Raw genomic sequence first — 21,105 nt, 5'->3', positions numbered from 1 at the left:
TTCAGGCCCCCCGCTTCCGCCTGTGGAAAGATGCCCGTTTTTTATTTCCGTAAACGAAAACTTCGGAGCATTTCCGTTCACTCGTCCCGCCGGCCGGGCCCACGAAAAGATCAGCATCTTGCCGTGCCCTTTGTTAATCTGTCTCCGAATCCTGCCGCCTGCCGGGGCCAACCAATCACAATCTGCTCCCGCTAAACGTGCTCTTAGCACTAGTCACGGTCAGTACTCCAGAAGTAAACACCTTTTCATACTTCCTGCGTGGTGATGCGCCAATTTCTGCACGTATCATCGCCCCGTTAATCTAGTTTAGTCAAAGGATGGAATCAACACTTTTAGCATGTTATTAATAAACGGCCAAAAAGTTGAGATTAACGATTGGCACTACATTGTGCATATGTGCATGCTAGGCCAAGGTCCCAATTCCCTGTTCTTGTTCCTTGTTCCTGACTGGCTTTAATTCCTCGTTTGAGAGAAGAAAAGCGTCTATTATATTCAACATCTGATTAGTAACTAATATTAATACTAAATCAAAATAGAAGGCTGGTAAAAAATGGGGGAGAAATTAGGTTGGATTTCGAAAGGGCTAAAAGAAAGCAATCATGGAAGCATATAATTTTGCTCTGCTCCAAGAACCATCATATCCCCCGGCGGAGATCCACGACGACCACGCTAACATTGTCGGCAGCTCCGCCGGGCCAGCGCCAGCTTCGCCAGCAGCATGGCCGCGTCGGAGCACGCCTTGTCGGAATCCTCCTTGCTCACGCCCTTCACAACCGCGGGTCCGTTCTCGGCGTCCGCGTCGGCTGCCGGGAGGGCAGCCACGCCGCTCGCCCGAGCGGCCGGCGCCGGCGGACCGTTGCTGCGGAAGCACGCCCGGACGACCTCGCACGCCATCTCGTTGGTCACGACGTCCCACAGGCCGTCGCTGGCCAGGATCAGGCACTCCTCGTCGTCGGTGCGCTCCGTCACCGTTACCTCCGGCTCCGACGACACGAACGGCTTTAGGTATCCATCGCCTGCGAGCGCATAAGCCGGTCAGTTCAAATCCAGCGAGTGGCCCCAGAATGACCCAGTGGCAAGGGCAAGTCTAACTGGAGCTCACCTATGGCTCGAGACATGGCGAGGACGCCGAGAACACGAGCACCATCCCAGTAAATGACGCGGCCGCCCGCCGCCTCGATGCGAGCCAGCTCGTCAGGTCGGTCAGGCTGCACGAATCAGGAAATTGAGCACGTCAAGCTTGTGGACAAGTTACGAAGACGCGGGATGGGAGGGAGGCGCAGGCGCCCCGTTATCCGTGAACCGTGATGCACGAGAGCAGTGTGATACAGACCTTGTGGTCGACGGAGAGCGGAACGGGGACGCCGGCGCGGGAGAGGACGGCGCGGGAGTCGCCGGCGTTGGCGACGACTACGTGGGTGGGGCTGACGACGGCGACCACGGCGGTGGACCCCACGTGATCGCAACGCAAGGGCATCTGCTGCTCGCACCTGCAGGCGGGCTCGTCGCGGCTGCGGCTGGTCGCCCAGCTGGCGGCCTGCTCGTCCAATCGCGCGAAGCTCCTCTCCATCACGCCCTTCCACGCCGTCCCTTCGCCACAACCTGCCTTCCTGTGCTCGTCCGCGACCACCTCATGCATCATGTCCTGGCATATCGTTGCTACCTACAGTAATAGCGCGAAACTGCGATCAGCATACAGAACTCTGCACAGACATTTAAATTCCTAGATGTTCGTGTATGCCGTACGTGGGAGCAGCCGTGGCCGTCGAAGACGCCGAAGAAGTGTTGCTTGCTGGTGCCGGGCAGGAAGTCCGGCCTGATGGAGACCGTGTCCTCCATCTCGCGACGTCGGCCGCAGACGGAGGTGACCCCGTACCTGGGCAACCGCTCCGGCAGGGCCGGCCTGTCGGAGTCCGAGCCCGCGTCGGGGCAGGAGCCGGACAGCCGTGCGCGCCAGCCTCTGGCGCTTGGCAGCGCGGACGTCCCCCGTGACCGGCGCCTCGGGATCGCTCGCGATGCGGAACCTCGTCATCTCCAACCTGCGTCGCCTCCTCTCTAACGCGGAGGAGGCGACTGCCACGGCGGCGGCCGCGGCGGAGACTGAAGCCGCAGCCACGGCGGTTGCTGGCGTGGACTTGGCTTCCTCGCAGCAGATCTCGGCCATTGGAGGCAAGAGCAAGTGGATGTCTCCCACAACGGCGCGTACGTTACGTACAGGCGCGTCTGGCAAGCCCCAGGCTACCTATATTTTCTCTGCACGCCCGCCGAACGCACGTCGCCGTCGTCCTCGGAATTTGGCGAGAGGCCTAAACGAAGCACACTTCCCACGCGAAGCAACGCAGGCGACCCCTCCGCTCTGTCCCCCCGGAAATGGATGCAATGGAAATGGAAATAGCAGCAGCAGCGCAGGCGCGAGGCGAAACGGGCACGAAGGCTTCGGGGGCAGTAGGAAGAGAGGGGAGGAAGAGGAGGCGAGGCGGGCAGGGGCAGGTGCCCGTCGCCGTCACGGGCAGCGGGCCTCGACAGGTACAGTTGTTGCGACGTGGTCGTGGTCCTAGTCCGGCGCATCGGGGCCGTCCGTGCGATCGACACGTGGTGTCCATCGGGCCTCCGAGGCGGGCGAGTGCGGGGCCCACGAGGAAGTTGATGGTGACGGCGACCACGATGCCGGTGTTATCGCCTAATCCCCGTGCTGCGCACACGTGGCGCTCCCCGGTGGGGCAGTCCGCCTCGGCAGCTGATTTAATTGATGCCGTGCGGTCCCCACCACATGGCCTCTGTCTCTTGGGCTGCCCAGAAAATATCTGGGCTTCATTTTACTCTTCCCTACCAATCTCTGTTGGAGCCCACAGGATTCGTCACCAATGACATGTTGGGACTGGTCGAAGCGTTGCCCACCTGCCAGGGAGAAAGAGCTAGCGCGGGAGCGTGGGGAACGGGTGTAGTCACGGAGAAGGGACACGTGGTTTGGGGGCGGTCGCAATCAGTGGGAGGGTGGTCGGTCGCGGCACGGGTGGACACGTGTAGAGGGCTTGCGTGGGGGGGGGGGGGGGAGGCGGGCGGGCGGGCGGTGGTTGGGCGCTGGCGTGGCCACGTTGGTGGTGACTGGTGAGGGGAGGTGAACCTGGGGAAAAGCGAGGCGGCACGGAGAGAGAAGCCACGCCGTGCCGAGCAGGCTGTTCGCTTAAACGATCGTAAATTTCTAACAGTATTTTTCTATACGATCGTAGCCGCGCCAGCCGAACAGGCTGGAGATCTGCCGCTGCAAGCTGCAGGGGGCGGCCGGGCGGGGCGGGAGCTGGGAGTCCGGTGTGGCGCACGCTGCGGGTGCCTGCCGAAGTGCCGATCGCCGGTGGCCCCGGTGCACTGCATACGGCCACGGCCGAATGTGGGGCAGCTGGTGCTGAGTCACCGCTCGACGGATCGGCATGGGGGAAACTCGGGCTGGCGCGCACTTCCACGGTGCCGCGACCACGCGTCCAGACGAATCACTCGTTACTGTCTGACCGAGGGCAGAGTTAATTGATTTGTTATGAAAGAAAAATATTATTTATTAGTTAAAAAAATATAACTGATAAAGTAAGTGAACAAGGCGCTAGTTGATACCCGTACACCGTAGCTCGGCGCGTGTACTCCATACGCACCAAGTATAAAGTGGTAGCTGCAGTGGTACCTGCGGTCTGTCAGTGCAGTGGTGAGCAGCCTGTTGAAGGAAGGGCCACAGTGACCACCGTTTTCTTCATGCTCGCTTTGGATTGGCCATGACCTGACAAGCAGTGATATCCGGTCAAGAAAAGCGGCTGAAATCAGATCAGTCAACGCGCCAATGAAATTATTCAACAAATCATCGTGAGCATCAGCGTAAACCAAATTTAATAAAATGAACAGATATGTACCATACGTCTACAACATGAATCAAAATAAACAATATGCATGATTCATGAAGGATGCATTATTCTGGGGTAGCCAGCAGCAGAAGAATTGCATGAAACAAAGCAGAAGAATTGCATGAAACATAGCTACCCCAGCTTTAATTTGCACAGGCGAGAATAATGCATCCTTCATGAATCATGCATATTGTTGATTTTGATTCAAGTTGTAGACGTATGGTACATACCTGTTCGTTTTGCTAAAATTTAGCTTACGCTGATGCTCATTATGCACATGTATCTTGATTTTGACTAGCTATAGATAAAAAAAACATCCAACTACCAAATAAGTTGAGAATAATTAAACATCTTCTGTTAACTGGGAGTTCAAAAATTCGGTTACTTTTTGCAAGTTTGCACAGGGTGATGAAGATAAGGATATGTTTGGATCCATGAAGCTACTCCATACGTCTCTAAAAGAATGTAATTTTTGAATAAAATTATGGATAAGAGTCAATGCGGAACATTTTTTTTTTCAGATTTCTTATGCATCCGGCATCGTCAAAGAGACGTATGATCGTGCATGCCCCTCTGCCTCGTGATATATTCTTACAGGAGGGACCTGCACAGCTTTGGAGGAGAAATCCACCACATTGCATGGCGTCATGCCCACTCGAACAGGACACAGGAAGAGAAACAGAGCAAAGTCCACCTCTAACAACAATTTGTGTATGTCCCAATTGATGCGAGATGAGGATGGCTATGCAAAACTATGCATTACAGTATGCACGCGGGGATCTGGCTATGCCCCAAAAGGTAGCCCGTCAGGAAACTCAACATCAGTTAATTTGGAGATCGGAAGATGAACAAACCGAAAAAGTTCATCTAAAAACATAAATACAATAGATTAGGGTAGCCGGCATGCTTCACCTTGGTGTTGTGCACAGATTGGTTGTCGGTGTGGAGACTCGGAGCCTTGCATGGAGGGAGACCGACGGGACGGGGTGCTCCATGGGCTCCATAGTGCTTGGCGTGCCTGAATGGCCGTGGGCGTGGGGAATGCACAGGGGCGGAGCCAGGATTCAAACATAGGGAGGGGCATGGTGTTTGTGAAGATTTAGGATTCAAACACTGGGGGTCAAGGTATCCGCAAAGGTTTTTTTTAGACTCATAGCCAACAATCTTTAATAAAAGAAGTCAGAATTAGCCATGTCAAATAGAAACGATAAGAGTGAAAAAAATAGGATGGTCCAAGAAAGCAAACCATGCCCATGCATCATCTTACACGATAACACGAATAAGATACCTCTAAAGGTATTGGCCCATACATGCATCTGCAATTAAACTTGGTTGTTTGGCTTTTGATTAAGCCATTAGTACAAAGGCAAGAGGCATGAAAACAAATCTGATCCCTATCTCCCAAGTCATTCGTGCAAGGTCTCCTGGTCCAATAACAATTCTGTGAACTATTCCTTTGACAATTCTGTATGGCAGATCTTTCATATGTGTGAACACAAGGTTGACAAGTACCCTTGTGTGTTCGTTTTGTGATGAGTGATTGTCAATGTGATCCACGAAGTAGGTTGAGTGGTGACTAACCCTACCATGGCGAAAGCTATGTGTGCGACATGTCTTTTGGCTTGTGTTATGCAGGTGTGGAGCTCGGATGTGGTGGTCGACGGCGAGGTGAAGGTCAAGGAGGACGTGCCGTGCCGACAGACCGGGAGCGGTGAAGGACGGACGTGAGGCTTGGACCGAGGGACCCAGAGGCCGGGTGACTAGCCATGGTGGCTGACACTTGGGACATCGACAAGTGCAAGAAGACATGGAGTGACGGTGTTGACCGGGTCAAGACGGCGGACGCGTGAGTCGAGCGAGGCTCAGGAGGACTTGGCGGGCCGGCCGGTCGAGGACGGCGGTGACACGCGTCGGATGGCGGGGGACGCGTATGAAGTACGCTACTCGCGGACGGTTTGATGGTTTGGGCCTCAAAACCATCGGATGGACGGTTTACGGGTTTGGGCCTCAAAACCCGGGCGGAGGTTCCGAGGAGGGACGGACGGCACGTGGCGGCATCGGGGAGTTCGCGTCGAGGCGAAGCTACCGGTGAGAAGGCGCGGTGGCCGTCGGATCAAGATTACACCGGGTTGGACAACAACGCCCTTGGGCTTAGCGGTTCAACTCATTTGTATCCAGGGGCAAAACTGGGAATGTGTAATAGCCCTGTTAAATAGGATGAGGGAGCCCCCATCTTCCTCACCTCCTCCAGTTTTCATTTTCTCCTTTAGGGTTTCTTCCTCTAGTTTGCTTCCATGTATGAGAGAGGTCCACAACTCAAATTGTGACTTGGTTTTGAAGGAATCGGTGGCCGTAACCACCGTATGTCCTCCGGGATTCATGATTTAGTTGTGTTCTTGATGTGATTTTGGTGTTCTTCACGAGCTCCTTTTGTCCCTTCTTGTTTTCCCTCTCGTTTCTTCGATTTGGGATGGTTTTGGTTCGTTCTTGTTGCCTTGGATCGATCAGTGACATGAGTAGAAGCTTTCCACCGAAGGAAATCCACTAATTCCTCACGAGATCGCAGATCCGGGCAATTTTAGTTCTTGACCTATTTCTTGGGGGTTTTCTTCAATTCCTTCGATTCACGGAGTTAGAGTTTGTCTCGGGCTATGATCTTTTAGAGGTTGCCTTTCTACTCGCTTGTGAACTCTTGTGCAAAATTTCAAGTCATTTGGAGTTGATTTGATCAAGTTATGGCTTGATTTAATTTTTCCCGAGAAACTGCTCGTTCATACCGGACGTGTCCGATATCATACCGGACGTGTCCGATATTTCTCACTTTGGAGTTTTGAGCTGAAATTTTGTGGAGACCTTCCCTTGGTGTCTAAAGAGCTATGGTTAAAATTTCATGATTTTTGGACACCGTTTGATGGGGTTTTGGATTTTTCTCTTTTGGTCAGCTTGCTGCTGAAAATCCCGGACGTGTCCGATATCATACCGGACGTGTCCGAAAAATACCGGACGTGTCCGATATAATACCGGACGTGTCCGATATTTGCAGGAGCAGTGCTGTTTTCTTTTGGGAGTTTGCTCGTTTGGGCTTTGATCTGTGTTCCGTTTGCTCTGTGGTGACCCGCTGTGTTCTGAGGGAGCATCCACCCTTCTCTAGGGTCGTGGTCATCAAGTCTTTCGTGTATGCTTTTTGGGGATTGATGTTGGGACAGTGGTCGAAGATTTCGAAAGAAATTTGAGGCTCCCATTCACCCCCCCTCTGGTCGCCGTTTCCGGTCCTTCAATTGGTATCAGAGACGGTTAAGGATCATTCCACCTTAATCGGTCCGTGATCCACGAAGGCGACATGGAGCGTGGTTCTGGCAAACCACCGCACTTCGATGGGTCAAACTATCCTTATTGGAAGATCCGCATGTCTGCGCATCTCTAGGGGATTGATTGGCTCGTCTGGGAAATTTGCGAGGATGCTACTTACGTTGTGCTCCCTACCGCGGCCCGTACCACCCAGGATCACAAGGATCGGCACAACGCAAATAGCAAAGCTCGCAGTGTGCTTTTCTCGAGTCTTTCGCTTTCTGAGTTCGAGCGTGTCTCCGATTGTACTACAGCTCGAGAGATCTGGGTGAGGCTTCAGAGCTATCACGAGGGGACCGCACAGGTCAAGACCAGACTCTACGAGACGTACAAGCGCGAGTACGAGAACTTCTCTCAGCTTGATGGCGAGTCCATCGATGCCATGTTTTCCTGCTTTCAGACTATCGTCAACAAAATGAAAGCGAACAAGGCCAACCTACCTTATAGTGATCATGAGAGGGCGCTCAAGCTTCTCTATGCCCTTGATCGAAAGGTATGGGATGTGAAGGTGTCGGCGATCATCGAGTCCGCCAACTACGACACCCTCACTGTTGACGAGCTTTTCAGCAAGCTCAAGTCCACAGAGATCGACTACCAAACCCAAGCCAAGCTCAAGAATCCCTCTGCACCAACCATGGCTTTGGTCTCAGGTAGTGGTTCAAGTTCATTGACTAACCCTTCACAAGCTTCTTTCTCTTTGTCGTGCTTGATGTCAGTCACAGAGGAGCAGCTGGAGTCTCTTGGGGATGATGAGTTGGCACTCGTCATCAGTCGGTTCTCTCGGTTTCACAACAACCGTTTGAATCGCCGACGCAGTGGTGGCCCGAAGGAGGGATGCTATGGATGTGGAGATCCGGACCACTTCGTCGCGCACTGCCCCAAGAAGAAGCCCTTCATCAACAAGTACGACTCCGGCAAGCGCAAGGATAAGCGCGACTACACCTCTGGCAAGCACAAGGCCAAGGGCGGTTTCGACAAGGAGGCGATCAAGAAGGCGTACCGCAGGAAGGCCAAAGCTCAAGAACGCGCCTTCCTCGCCTCCCTCAGCGACCTCGACGACGACTCCGACGATGATCACTCTTCTTGTCCCTCGACCGACGATGAGTCCGAGAAGAAGCGCGAGGACAAGCTCAACGGTCTCTGCTTTGTCGCCGGTGCAAACCGTGGTGGGTTTTGCGCTATGGCGGTTGACGGTGGAGCAAAGCTCAAAAAGGACATCGACGTCGACGACGACGAAAATGAGGTACCGCCCACACTTGACTCACTTATGCTTGAGCTTGATACTATGAATGATACATTGATGAGTCAAGATAAGTTGCTTAAGCGTGCTGCCCGCGAGAGAAAAGAGTTTAAGGACCAGCTAGAGGTTGCTTTGAAGGAGTTGGAGCTTGCCAAGAGTGGTGTAGTGGTGTCAGAGGAGGAGGAGTGCGATGAGTGCGCTATACACATGTCTAACCTCTCTGACTTGCAATCCAAGTATGCTGTTTTGCTTGATGAATGTTATGAGTTGAAGTCTCGTTCTGGGTTGCTCGGTGCGTGCAAGTCCTGCTCAGGCTTGCAATCTGAGTTGGCAGAGAAGGTTGCCAAACTTGCTGAGTTTGAGAAGGCCAACTTAGATAGCATCACCACTACATGTGTTCGATGTGAAGCTTTGGTGTTGGAGCTTGAGTCCTGCAGGCACGACAAGATGGGAACCGAGGAAGAAAACACACAACTTCGGTCCATCTTGAGCTGGGTGTCGTGCAATGAGCCCCAGTTGGGCATGATGGTGAGCCAGTTCAGGCGGGGAACTGACTCATCGGGAGTAGGCTTTGCTATAGGTGGGAAGGGTGAGCATGTCTATGGCAAGGTTGGTGAACATAGTGGTTTGAACCCAAGTGAGAAACCCACCAACACTCCCAAATTGATCAAGATCCCTCCACCAGAGTCTACCAAGCCTATGATCAAAGATGGTGTGTTTAAAGAACCACCCAAAGCTCCACCATCCAAGCAAGTTTGGGTTCCCAAACCGAACCACTTTCGAAACTCACTCGATACTCTACCCAACATCTCTAGTGCACCCCTTCCTAAAGCCAAAAAGCCTCAAAGAGTGAACCACATCCACAAGAGAGTGAGTCAACCACCATCCAAGAGAGAGGTGAGGTACCACTGTGACTATTGCCATAGAGATGGTCATTTGGCTGAGTTTTGCTTTAGGAGGAAGAGAGATGAGCGGCGTGAGTACGAGTTGAACAACCGGAACATGTACCGTCCTCCCCATGGCGTACATGTACCGCCTGTTCAGAGGCACAATGTTAGGCCTAGAGGTGCAATGCCTCAAGGTGCTAGGCCTCAGGTGGCGAGACCACGTGGTGGTCGTGCCCGGCGTGGCCCAAGTCATGATATATATGACTCTGGACCTCGCGACGGTGGCTTTCAGTCCCACACTCCTAGCGGACCACGTTTTCCTCCACGTGGTGATCGCTTCTCTCCAATGGGACATGGCATGTATGGTGTTTTTCCTAACACTTTTCCAGGGCAAATGACTCAACACTGGTATTCTCCTCATTTCACTAACCCCAGTGTTGTGCCATTTGCTCACCCCCTGTCTTTCTATTGATGCAGAGCGGAGGCCTGGAGAACACGTGGCTTGTTGATTCTGGCTGTTCGCGCCACATGACCGGAAGTTCCAAATGGTTCTCCAGCCTCGACCCCATGCAATACAAGGAGTACATCACATTTGGGGACAATAGCAAAGGTAAGGTGCTGTCTCGTGGGACCATTCGGGTCAATGAGTCTTTTATCTTGAAGGACGTTGCTTTGGTTTCAAGCCTGCATTTTAATTTGCTCTCTGTTTCGCAACTCCTTCAAGATGGGTTTGAGGTGCGCTTTAAGACTGGACTTTCTCGTGTGCTCGATTCTCAGGGACATCTAGTTTGTCAGATCGTTCCTTTTGGCTGAGTTTTCAGAGCTAATTTCTCTCAGTCTTTCGGTTCTTCTCGCTGTTTGGTTGCCGGATCTTCTTCTGATTTGTGGAAGTGGCATAGGAGACTTGGTCACTTGAGCTTCGATCTCCTAGTGAGGTTGAGTTCTCTTGACATGATCCGAGGATTGCCCAAACTTAAGTTTGAGAAGGATCTGGTATGCCATCCCTGTCGCCACGAAAAGATGGTGGCTGCTTCCCATCCTCCAGTGACTCAGGTCATGACCACGAGACCCGGTGAGCTACTCCATATGGACACTGTTGGTCCGGCTCGGGTTCGGTCAGAGGGAGGGAAGTGGTACGTTCTAGTGATCGTGGATGATTTTTCTCGTTATTCTTGGGTGTTTTTCATGGAGGGCAAGGACGAAGCGTTTTCTCATGCTCGTGACTTGATCTTGAGGTTGCAAACTGAGTTACCAAAGAATGCCATACGAGCTATCCGCAGTGACAATGGCACTGAGTTCAAAAACTCTCAGTTTGACACCTTTTGTGCTTCCTTGGGTCTTGAACATCAGTTTTCTTCGCCCTATGTCCCTCAGCAGAATGGTGTTGTTGAGCGCAAAAATCGGACTTTGGTCGAAATGGCCAGGACGATGCTCGATGAGCATAGGACTCCTAGGCGTTACTGGGCCGAAGCCATCAACACCGCCTGCCATGTTTCAAACCGCATTTTTCTTCGTGCTTTCTTAAAAAAGACATCCTACGAATTGCGGTTTGGGCGTCCACCCAAGGTGAGTCATTTTCGAGTCTTCGGTTGTAGGTGCTTCATTCTTAAGCAAGGTAATCTTGACAAGTTTGAATCTAGATCTTCGGACGGTATATTTCTCGGTTACGCTTCTCATTCACATGCGTACCGTGTGCTTAATCTTGAGACTAACCGTGTCGTGGAGACTTGTGAAGTCACCTTCGACGAAACCATGCCCTCTTCTATTTCGGTCTTTGAACGTGCAGGTGATGAAGAGATGGGTGATAGCATTTTTGTTGAGGATGACGATGACGTCGATTGGGATGATCCCAAGCCATCTCAACCGGCTGCCCCGATCGAGCCAGCTTCGACCACTTCGGCTCACGGCCCCGAGCCCTCCACCTCTACTTCATGGGGTCCGTGCGAGCCGCTTCCTCAATCGACTGAGGAGGCCCCAGCTGTGGATGAGGGGGAGGCGACTTCATCTTTGGGTGCACCTCGACATATCCAGCGACGCCATCCTCCTCAGACCATGATCGGCGACATCGATGAAAGGGTAACGCGTTCCAAGTCTTATCATATTTCCCATTTTGCTCATTCTGCTTTCGTAGCTTCTTTTGAGCCTCGAGATATTGGACACGCACTATCTAATGCCGATTGGGTTAATGCTATGCACGAGGAGTTAGAGAACTTTGAGCGGAACCAAGTGTGGGTTTTAGTTCCACCTCCACCAGAGTGCCACCCCATAGGTACAAAGTGGGTTTACAAGAACAAGCAGAGTGAGGATGGGGTGGTGGTGAGAAACAAGGCGAGATTAGTGGCTCAGGGTTTTTGCCAAAAAGAGAGAATAGACTATGAAGAAACCTTTGCTCCTGTTGCCCGTCTAGAAGCCATTAGGATTCTTTTAGCATTTGCAGCTTCGAAAGGGTTCAAGCTGTATCAGACGGATGTAAAGAGTGCCTTCTTGAATGGGTACATAGAGGAAGAGGTTTATGTGAGGCAACCCCCTGGCTTTGAAAATCCAAAGTACCCCAACCATGTTTTTAAACTCCACAAAGCCTTGTATGGTTTGAAACAAGCCCCGAGAGCCTGGTATGAGCGTTTGAAAGCTTTCTTGCTTGATAAGGGTTTTAGGATGGGTTCCGTAGATAAGACTTTGTTCCTCCTCAAGCAAGGCACAGACATCCTTTTGGTTCAGATATACGTGGATGATATAATCTTTGGTGTCTCTTCTCATGCTCTTGTTGCCAAGTTTTTAGATACTATGAGCAGGGAATTTGAGATGAGCATGATGGGCGAATTGACTTTCTTCCTTGGGCTGCAAATCAAGCAAACTCGTGAGGGGACGTTCGTGCACCAAGGCAAGTACACCAAGGACGTGCTCAAGAAATTTGATATGGGTGAGGCCAAGCCTCTTTCGACGCCCATGTCAACCACGACGGCCCTGGATGAGGACAAGGAGGGAGAAGCAGTGGACCAGAAGGAATACCGAAGCATGATCGGGTCCCTACTATACCTAACGGCGACGAGACCGGACATCCAATTCGCAGTCTGCTTGTGCGCGCGTTTTCAGTCTTCTCCGCGCACGTCTCATCGTCAAGCCATCAAACGGATCCTCAGGTACCTTCGTTTCACACCCGAGTTTGGTCTTTGGTTTTCAGCTTCCTCCTCCCTTTCTCTTTGTGGGTATTCTGATGCGGATTATGCTGGTTGTCGTGTTGAGAGGAAGTCCACTTCGGGGACTTGTCAGTTTCTTGGATCTTCTCTTGTGTCTTGGTCTTCTCGCAAGCAGTCTAGCGTTGCCCAATCCACCACAGAAGCTGAGTATGTTGCTGCTGCTGCTTGTTGTTCCCAGTTGCTTTGGATGATAGCTACTCTGAGAGACTTTGGGTTAGAGTTTAGGCGAGTGCCTTTGTATTGTGACAGCACCAGCGCCATAAGTGTAGCCAAAAACCCAGTCCTTCACTCAAAGACAAAGCACATAGAAGTTCGCTTTCACTTCTTGCGTGACCACTATGAGAAAGGTGATATTGATCTGCACCACATTAATACCCAAAACCAGCTCGCAGATATCTTCACCAAACCACTTGACCAAGCCCAGTTTGCTCGCTTGCGAGGGGAGCTTGGAGTTTGTTTCCCTTTTTAGAGGAGGGGAACTTTGGTTGTTGTATTCTAGTTTTGCTTTTCTTTGTAGTTTAGTCTTTGTTTTTGTTTTTATATCATACTTGCATATCATATCATCATGTATCATATTGCATCCTGAGCTTCATCCTTATAGTAGCTAGATTGACACTATGCTCTTGTTGAGGATGTTATGGATATACATGATGTGCTTTTGGCTTAGGCTCCTCTTGATCAATTGATGCATGTTATGAGCTAAGCTTATTTTCCAAACTGTGAACTTGATTAAAACTTGTTGAAACATGAAATGTGTTCACCACTACTTGTGGCACTAGCATGTGTAGAATGTGTTGAGATCTTTTTTCTTGCTTCATGTATATGCTTAGTTGCTACGGCTCATACTTTGAGTTACACACTTGCTTGAGAAACTTGAATTTGTGCTAAAACTTGAAAATCAAACTAAGTGAATTGAAAAGATCGGGATGGGTCTGTACTATCCTATGTCAGAGTATCGAGACAGCTCTAAATTGCACTTATTGGTGAACTTGAGCTCTGTAATGGATACCGAGATCATTGTCTTAAGCTTCTGATTGCTTTTGGCATAGGCTTGACATGGTCGCTAAGTCAGGTTTTGGTGGCACAGATAACCTCCCGCACACACTTGTCTGACAAACTTTGGTAATAAGCTGCATAACTCTGATAAATTTCAATTGGTGTCTAAAATTTGATCAAACCACAAGTTTGTCTCATGACATGATGTGTGAACTTTGTTTGGGGTAGTTCACTTTGCATACATGTGTAGCACAAGGTCGATCTCCTGTCTATTTTTGCTATGTGCTCCTTTGGTGGTGAACCCTCTTTTAAAATTGCTCAAACTTGATCAAAATTGCTTAAATGCCATATTTCGTCTCATTTGGTCACTTTGAGCATTTGCTAGCACTTGTATGTGTTGCTATATATACATGACAGCATCAACTAGAGCCTCTTTTCAATCTACTTACTATAATCTTGAAGCTTCTGCATTCGTGCATTTCTGCATTCATAGCATAATTTGAGGGGAAGATGCAATCTTTGGGCTCTAGCTTGATAAGTGCATGTGTCAACAAGGGGGAGAAGTTTCCACACTCACAATGTCATCTAAAGTTGAGCGATATGCATTCATTTGAGAGAGATTGCACTTGTTCAGGGGGAGTTGCATTTGAGGTGTTTTGCTAGATGTGTTGAGCTTTTGCCTCTTCTGGAGGGTCTAGCAGTTTTGCATTTGAGGTGTGTTGCTAGATGTGTTGAGCCTTTGCCTCTTCTGGAGGGTCTAGCAGTTTTTCGGTTTTTCGAGCTTTGCTAGTGGTGTTGAGCCCGTTGCCTCTTCTTGAGGGCTAGTTTTGTTTTACTTGGTTGCGTCGAGCCGTTGCCCATGTCTTTGGGGACCAAGTTTTGCTCACCTTCAAATGACCCAGTTTTTGGCTTTTCTTTGGCTTTTGGTCATTTGGGTGAGTTCTTTCTTTTCTCTTCTTCTTCTTTTTCTTTTGCTCAAGCTGTTCGTGTATTGGTGTTGACAATGCACTCATCAAGGGGGAGATTGCGAACACAAGGTTGACAAGTACCCTTGTGTGTTCGTTTTGTGATGAGTGAATGTCAATGTGATCCACGAAGTAGGTTGAGTGGTGACTAACTCTACCATGGCGAAAGCTATGTGTGCGACATGTCTTTTGGCTTGTGTTGTGTAGGTGTGGAGCTCGGATGTGGTGGTCGACGGTGAGGTGAAGGTCAAGGAGGACGTGCCGTGCCGACAGACCGGGAGCGGTGAAGGACGGACGTGAGGCTTGGACCGAGGGACCCAGAGGCCGGGTGACTAGCCATGGTGGCTGACACTTGGGACATCGACAAGTGCAAGAAGACATGGAGTGACGGTGTTGACCGGGTCAAGACGGCGGACGCGTGAGTCGAGCGAGGCTCAGGAGGACTTGGCGGGCCGGCCGGTCGAGGACGGCGGTGACACGCGTCGGATGGCGGGGGACGCGTATGGAGTACGCTACTCGCGGACGGTTTGATGGTTTGGGCCTCAAAACCATCGGATGGACGGTTTACGGGTTTGGGCCTCAAAACCCGGGCGGAGGTTCCGAGGAGGGACGGACGGCACGTGGCGGCATCGGGGAGTTCGCGTCGAGGCGAAGCTACCGGTGAGAAGGCGCGGTGGCCGTCGGATCAAGATTACACCGGGTTGGACAACAACGCCCTTGGGCTTAGCGGTTCAACTCATTTGTATCCAGGGGCAAAACTGGGAATGTGTAATAGCCCTGTTAAATAGGATGAGGGAGCCCCCATCTTCCTCACCTCCTCCAGTTTTCATTTTCTCCTTTAGGGTTTCTTCCTCTAGTTTGCTTCCATGTATGAGAGAGGTCCACAACTCAAATTGTGACTTGGTTTTGAAGGAATCGGTGGCCGTAACCACCGTATGTCCTCCGGGATTCATGATTTAGTTGTGTTCTTGATGTGATTTTGGTGTTCTTCACGAGCTCCTTTTGTCCCTTCTTGTTTCCCCTCTCGTTTCTTCGATTTGGGACGGTTTTGGTTCGTTCTTGTTGCCTTGGATCGATCAGTGACATGAGTAGAAGCTTTCCACCGAAGGAAATCCACTAATTCCTCACGAGATCGCAGATCCGGGCAATTTTAGTTCTTGACCTATTTCTTGGGGGTTTTCTTCAATTCCTTCGATTCACGGAGTTAGAGTTTGTCTCGGGCTATGATCTTTTAGAGGTTGCCTTTCTACTCGCTTGTGAACTCTTGTGCAAAATTTCAAGTCATTTGGAGTTGATTTGATCAAGTTATGGCTTGATTTAATTTTTCCCGAGAAACTGCTCGTTCATACCGGACGTGTCCGATATCATACCGGACGTGTCCGATATTTCTCACTTTGGAGTTTTGAGCTGAAATTTTGTGGAGACCTTCCCTTGGTGTCTAAAGAGCTATGGTTAAAATTTCATGATTTTTGGACACCGTTTGATGGGGTTTTGGATTTTTCTCTTTTGGTCAGCTTGCTGCTGAAAATCCCGGACGTGTCCGATATCATACCGGACGTGTCCGGAAAATACCGGACGTGTCCGATATAATACCGGACGTGTCCGATATTTGCAGGAGCAGTGCTGTTTTCTTTTGGGAGTTTGCTCGTTTGGGCTTTGATCTGTGTTCCGTTTGCTCTGTGGTGACCCGCTGTGTTCTGAGGGAGCATCCACCCTTCTCTAGGGTCGTGGTCATCAAGTCTTTCGTGTATGCTTTTTGGGGATTGATGTTGGGACAGTGGTCGAAGATTTCGAAAGAAATTTGAGGCTCCCATTCACCCCCCCTCTGGTCGCCGTTTCCGGTCCTTCAATATGCAGGGTGTAAACATCTACTAATCCAAATTAGCCTTAGGCCATGCATCAAATATTTGTCGTTGCCATGCACAAGATGGAACGGAGCAGGAAGAAAGAGAGACCAGAGTAGTTCAGCTACCTTGGATTTGCATTGGTTACTTCACAAAATGGTTCCTGAAATCAATACGTAATTACAAAAAAGGTTGTTATAGGAAGGCTGGCATATATGATATATCTTGGTTGTACCTAAGGCATGGCATGACGGCAGGGGAATAAGAGGAAGGCAGGAAAGTATTGCAATATCCTACTTCTCAGTGATTGATTACTTATAAACTGTTGATATTGCTAGTAGCAAAAAGATTAACTTAGTTGAGCCATTAAACTAAAACTAAATCGAAATGGACTTGATGAAATCTAAGAGAAAAAAGTGAGGACACACAATGATTTTCGTTGGAGAAGGATAATTTTATGATTTCTATCTCCACACACACAGACCGAAGAAGAACATTACAATAGATTAAGAAACATTATTGGAAATGTGATGAGCAGTCTCCAATCACTGCAATACAGTAATGGAATAAACAACATGTGTTCCTGGTGAAGATAATGTCAGTCAGGAGGTAGCCATGCTTTTCAAATAAAATAAGTGAAAAAGAAAAGAAGGATCAGAGGCAGGAGGCTACAACCAAAGCACACATGATAGCATATATAGGGGTGTAAGTTATGATATTTTTAGGCCGAGTAGAGTACGTAAGGTTTGAGACAGGCCAAAACATACAATTTTTGACTTGAGGCATAGGTGCGTGGGTACCTTCCGATTGCGTCTCTCCTACGCGGAGGCGTTGCACACCACACGTTCTTCGTCGTGCATCGTGCTCTTCTTCCTGTGCCCGCCCTGCTTCCTCCGCTTGACCTTCGCTCCCCTCCTCCCAAACCCTATTCGCCACCAGATGCTTCCAGGAATTATAAACCTGATTAGGGTGAATATAGCCTTGGCAAGAAGAAATTTTGCAAATCATGCTGCACGACAAAATGCTTCTATGATCCCACATATTTTTGTATAATGCAGGGTTGAACTATTTTTTTGTTACATTTAAATTTTGTAACCAGCCAAACTCACATAGACAGTATATAATTGCCTTTTGTTCCTATCACATTGCACACAAAGTATCCAAAGCGGGTTGATGCAGATTGTAATAAAGAAACAAAAATGGAAAACACACACACACACGTGTCAGTTTTGAAGTCAATAACCAGAGGCAATTTAACCTTGACATTGAGGAAAAGGAAATTCGACGCCATCCAAAAAAAAAAGTCATCAATCTACACATGCTAATAGAACTGAGACCATGAGTTCTCAATAATATGGAGTACCTAAGAAAATAGATGATTACTGAAGATGGGAGCATAGCCATGCGCAGATCGGACCAGGGCAGACCCTCTTTTCTGTATTTCTCTGTAAATTTAGAATTGGAGTCATGCTTTTACTGCAGCACTTCCCATGGCCATTAATTACAGAAACACTGGCCAAGCAAAGACTGAAAAGCACGAAATCAATTAAAAAAACTACAGCAATAGGTACAGTAACAATAAGGAAGCAGGAACACCCTTGCATGAAAAGAAGAAAAAACAGTACCCCAATATAATAATACACAGGCATCCAAAGAAAAAACAGAAGACGTCATCCAAAAATTAACTCACCAATGTACGCATGCTAAAAGAATTGGGACCATGAGTTCTGAATAATGAGGTATCTAAGAAAATGGCGATTACTGAAGATGGGAGCATACCATGCACAGATGAGACCAGGGCAGACCCTCTTGTCTGTACTGCATCATTTCCATGGCCATCAATCACAGGAACACTGCCCAAGCAAAGAGTGAAAGACCAAATAAAAAAAACTGCCGCAATAGTTACCGGAACAATAAGGAAGCAGGAACACTCTTGCATGAAAAGAAAAAAAAAACACTACTACACTATAATAATACACAGGTTTCCAAACAAAAAAAACAGAAATCAGCAACACAGGTAAAATGTACCATCTTATATGGACCAAAAAGATCCCATGTTTAAATGCAAGATCCTCTAAGAAGGGGACAACAACTACTGAATATAGGGTAAAAACTTGATTTGGTTGAAATGGCCTTGTTAGTTGCATCTCCATGATTAAATGCAATAATAGTCGTTTTATCAGAGAAGATCATGGACATCAACAATTTTGTTTGGAGTGCATTCAAAACTTGTGATAAATTAAAAAATATATGATCAGCCTAAATGTATAACAGATTTAACAAAACAGCCAGGGACATTCATCCAAACTAATAAATAAGCTTATAGCACCATGCAGATACCCTATCTAATCCTGAAAATCAAAAGCAACTTTTAGGAAGACAACAGGAACAGATGGAAAAAAATTCCATCACTATGTTCTAAAGTAACTATGCATCGGTTGGTGAAATATTTAGGATGAAGTAAACACAAACAAGCATGTAAATATGCATGCTTGAATCCAACGGAAGCTAGCAGCCAGGGCCAGAATATTAGAAAACCAGCTACTACTAACGAAAGGAACATAACCCAAATAGGAATATTTGGAATAACTAAATGGAATTATGGTTGACCAGCACCAAGCAATCAGAAGAAGAAAAAAACCACCATCTGCAACAGCAGAACCTGACACTGTGCATTTACGTACATCAACATTTAGAGCAAGAGGGTGGACAACTAATGGCATGAACAATAGTTTAGTAGCATAGGTAGGAAAAAGAATAGAAAAAATTATCAACTGGCGCAAAGCATAATTATAGGTAAAATTGAATCTAAAATGTGGTTTGTGTTATGGTCACATTTCCTCAAACAGTTCAGGGGCATGAAGGCAAATGAGCGATCGCAATACCTTGGGCTCCTGTACTATACCCACAATAGCGCAATGACGAATTGCTGCACCACTCCCACAAGCATCCCAGGTTGGCCTGCAGCCTCGCTACCAACAGCTGTGCTGCTGCGCCATCCCCCTTGGAGGAGAAGGCCATGACGGAGTGTGAGAAGACCAGGATGAGGAGGGAAAGCGACCCAAGTAAGAAGAAGGGAGTTGGGGAGGCGACGCCGCAGAAGCACATCCTCTGATGGCATCGGCCTCCATCTTGAGCAGCTCGTGAAGGCTCCAGTGGTCCAGCAACAGCAGACAACACGGGTCCATCTGTAGATCAAAAACCAAATCACTTTGGGGGACGGAGAGGGATGAACGAGAGAGAGAGAGAGAGAACGGTAGTTGTGGACTTGTGGTGTGTGCACCGACCTCACAAATTGCATCCGCCCCTCCTACCTTGTTCGCGGACTGACACGATTGAAAGCACCAGGAAGACCAGGAGGATAGCCGCGGGGTGGAGCTCTGTCCGCAGAAGCGACGGCTTGCCGGAGGTCGGTGATGGCGTAGGGCAGACCAACGTTGACACCGACGACACGGCGGCCGGAACACCATTCGTTCCCCGCGCTGGTGGGAGAGGATTCAGAGAGGGGGAGAAGGACGACCAACACGAAGACAGGGATTTCTTCTCCACACATGGAGGACTCTCGAGACCCGCAGCAGCGCGTAGGGAGCACACCATTCGTTGTACTACCTCCCGTTTTTTTCCTCGACGGAGGGAGTAGATAATATTCATGCCATACATGTCCATTGTCTTTAGCATTTATGAAAAAAATTAGCTTGTTTTGAACGCTTTTAAAATTGAATTCACATTAAAACCTTGGTTCGAGTATGTGCTTTGTTAAGGAACTTTGAATTTGGCTCGAGCATGTGTGCTGATAAATCATCCAATCTTTTCTTTATACCTTTAGTTATGTTTATGGTCAACAACTATGACTCGTGAGGAAGAAAAGATAGTCCAGCAAGCACGAGAGCTGCCGTTTAGTCGATGACAAGGCAGCTCACCCTTGCGCCAAAGGTCAAGCAGGCCTTGCGGCCATCTCAGGCCGATGAGACCGCCGACGGCGCCGGTGAGGAAGATGACGAGGCTGATCGAAGAAGGAAGGAAGGGAGAGAAGCCTTGTCAAGAGTGGTGGCGCTGGCGGCGGAGGCAAGCCGTCGTCCAAGCCCCGTTCATGGCGTCCAGCTCAACGTCGAGCCGTCCGAACCTTCTCCGATCAGGTCCAAATTTTGGGCTGTCGGAGAGGAGACCGATGAGTCCGAGAGTGACGAACCGGAGGAGCCGCGGACTCCCTCAACACCGGAGTTCATCAAAGCCGCCATTGATGCGGGGTTTACGACCGAACAGCTCTACAGAGCCGAACAAGCACTAGGCTCAGGTAAGAATCCATCCTCCGGTGATCTTCTTCTCGCTAAATCCATCGTTTCAATGTTGGCCCAGAGGAAGCTCATGGGAGCGCCATGGTACGGGCCGCTGCCTTCTCCTTGCGTCTCTCCACTGAGAACCCTTGGGGACATCCTTGACATGGCATCATTCAGGACGTCAGGTTCCCGCGGTGGTTCGCTTCCGTCCCCTAGACGGTCGAGCTCGCCGGAGATTCTCGGTCCAGCAAGGCAAGATGACGCTTCAAAAAAATTTGAATCACCGAAACTTCAGGATCCTGATTCGTTTTTTCCTCCGCTATCTCGAGCGAGGCTTCCGGTTGCGGCAACCGCGTGTCCTTCGCGTGGAGCGGCTGAGAAAGCGGATCGAGGTTCTGCCGTGGCTTCGTCGGCTTTGGTCGAGCGTGCTGCATGCGTTGCGGAAGGGAAAGATCCGGAGAGTA

General features: G+C 49.4%; 1 protein-coding gene and 1 long non-coding RNA gene across 4 annotated transcripts; both read right to left on the bottom strand.

Moving 5' to 3' along the window:
• Nucleotides 1-404: 404 nt before the first annotated feature.
• On the bottom strand, nucleotides 405-2,843 carry LOC136456811 (probable protein phosphatase 2C 9). Its single transcript, XM_066456795.1, is given in 6 exon segments — nucleotides 405-683; nucleotides 685-1,016; nucleotides 1,103-1,208; nucleotides 1,334-1,663; nucleotides 1,747-1,944; nucleotides 1,946-2,843. Coding segments are annotated over 6 exon segments (1,233 nt in total). The 5' UTR covers nucleotides 2,165-2,843; the 3' UTR covers nucleotides 405-635.
• Nucleotides 2,844-16,370: 13,527 nt separating this feature from the next.
• Nucleotides 16,371-20,104, bottom strand: LOC136456812 (uncharacterized). Of its 3 annotated transcripts, none has more exons than XR_010759533.1 (4): nucleotides 19,250-20,104; nucleotides 17,728-18,217; nucleotides 17,165-17,289; nucleotides 16,371-16,527 (listed from the first exon to the last, which is right to left on the bottom strand). It is a non-coding gene; the product is annotated as an uncharacterized lncRNA (long non-coding RNA). The 3 variants fall into 3 exon arrangements; XR_010759535.1 differs by having other exon boundaries at nucleotides 18,144-18,217; nucleotides 19,250-20,100; XR_010759534.1 differs by lacking the exon at nucleotides 16,371-16,527 and having other exon boundaries at nucleotides 16,555-17,306.
• Nucleotides 20,105-21,105: the final 1,001 nt, after the last annotated feature.

Source organism: Miscanthus floridulus, chromosome 6 (assembly GCF_019320115.1).
Source record: "Miscanthus floridulus cultivar M001 chromosome 6, ASM1932011v1, whole genome shotgun sequence".
Classification (NCBI taxonomy): Eukaryota; Viridiplantae; Streptophyta; class Magnoliopsida; order Poales; family Poaceae; genus Miscanthus; species Miscanthus floridulus.
This window is presented reverse-complemented; position numbering and strand designations above follow the sequence as displayed.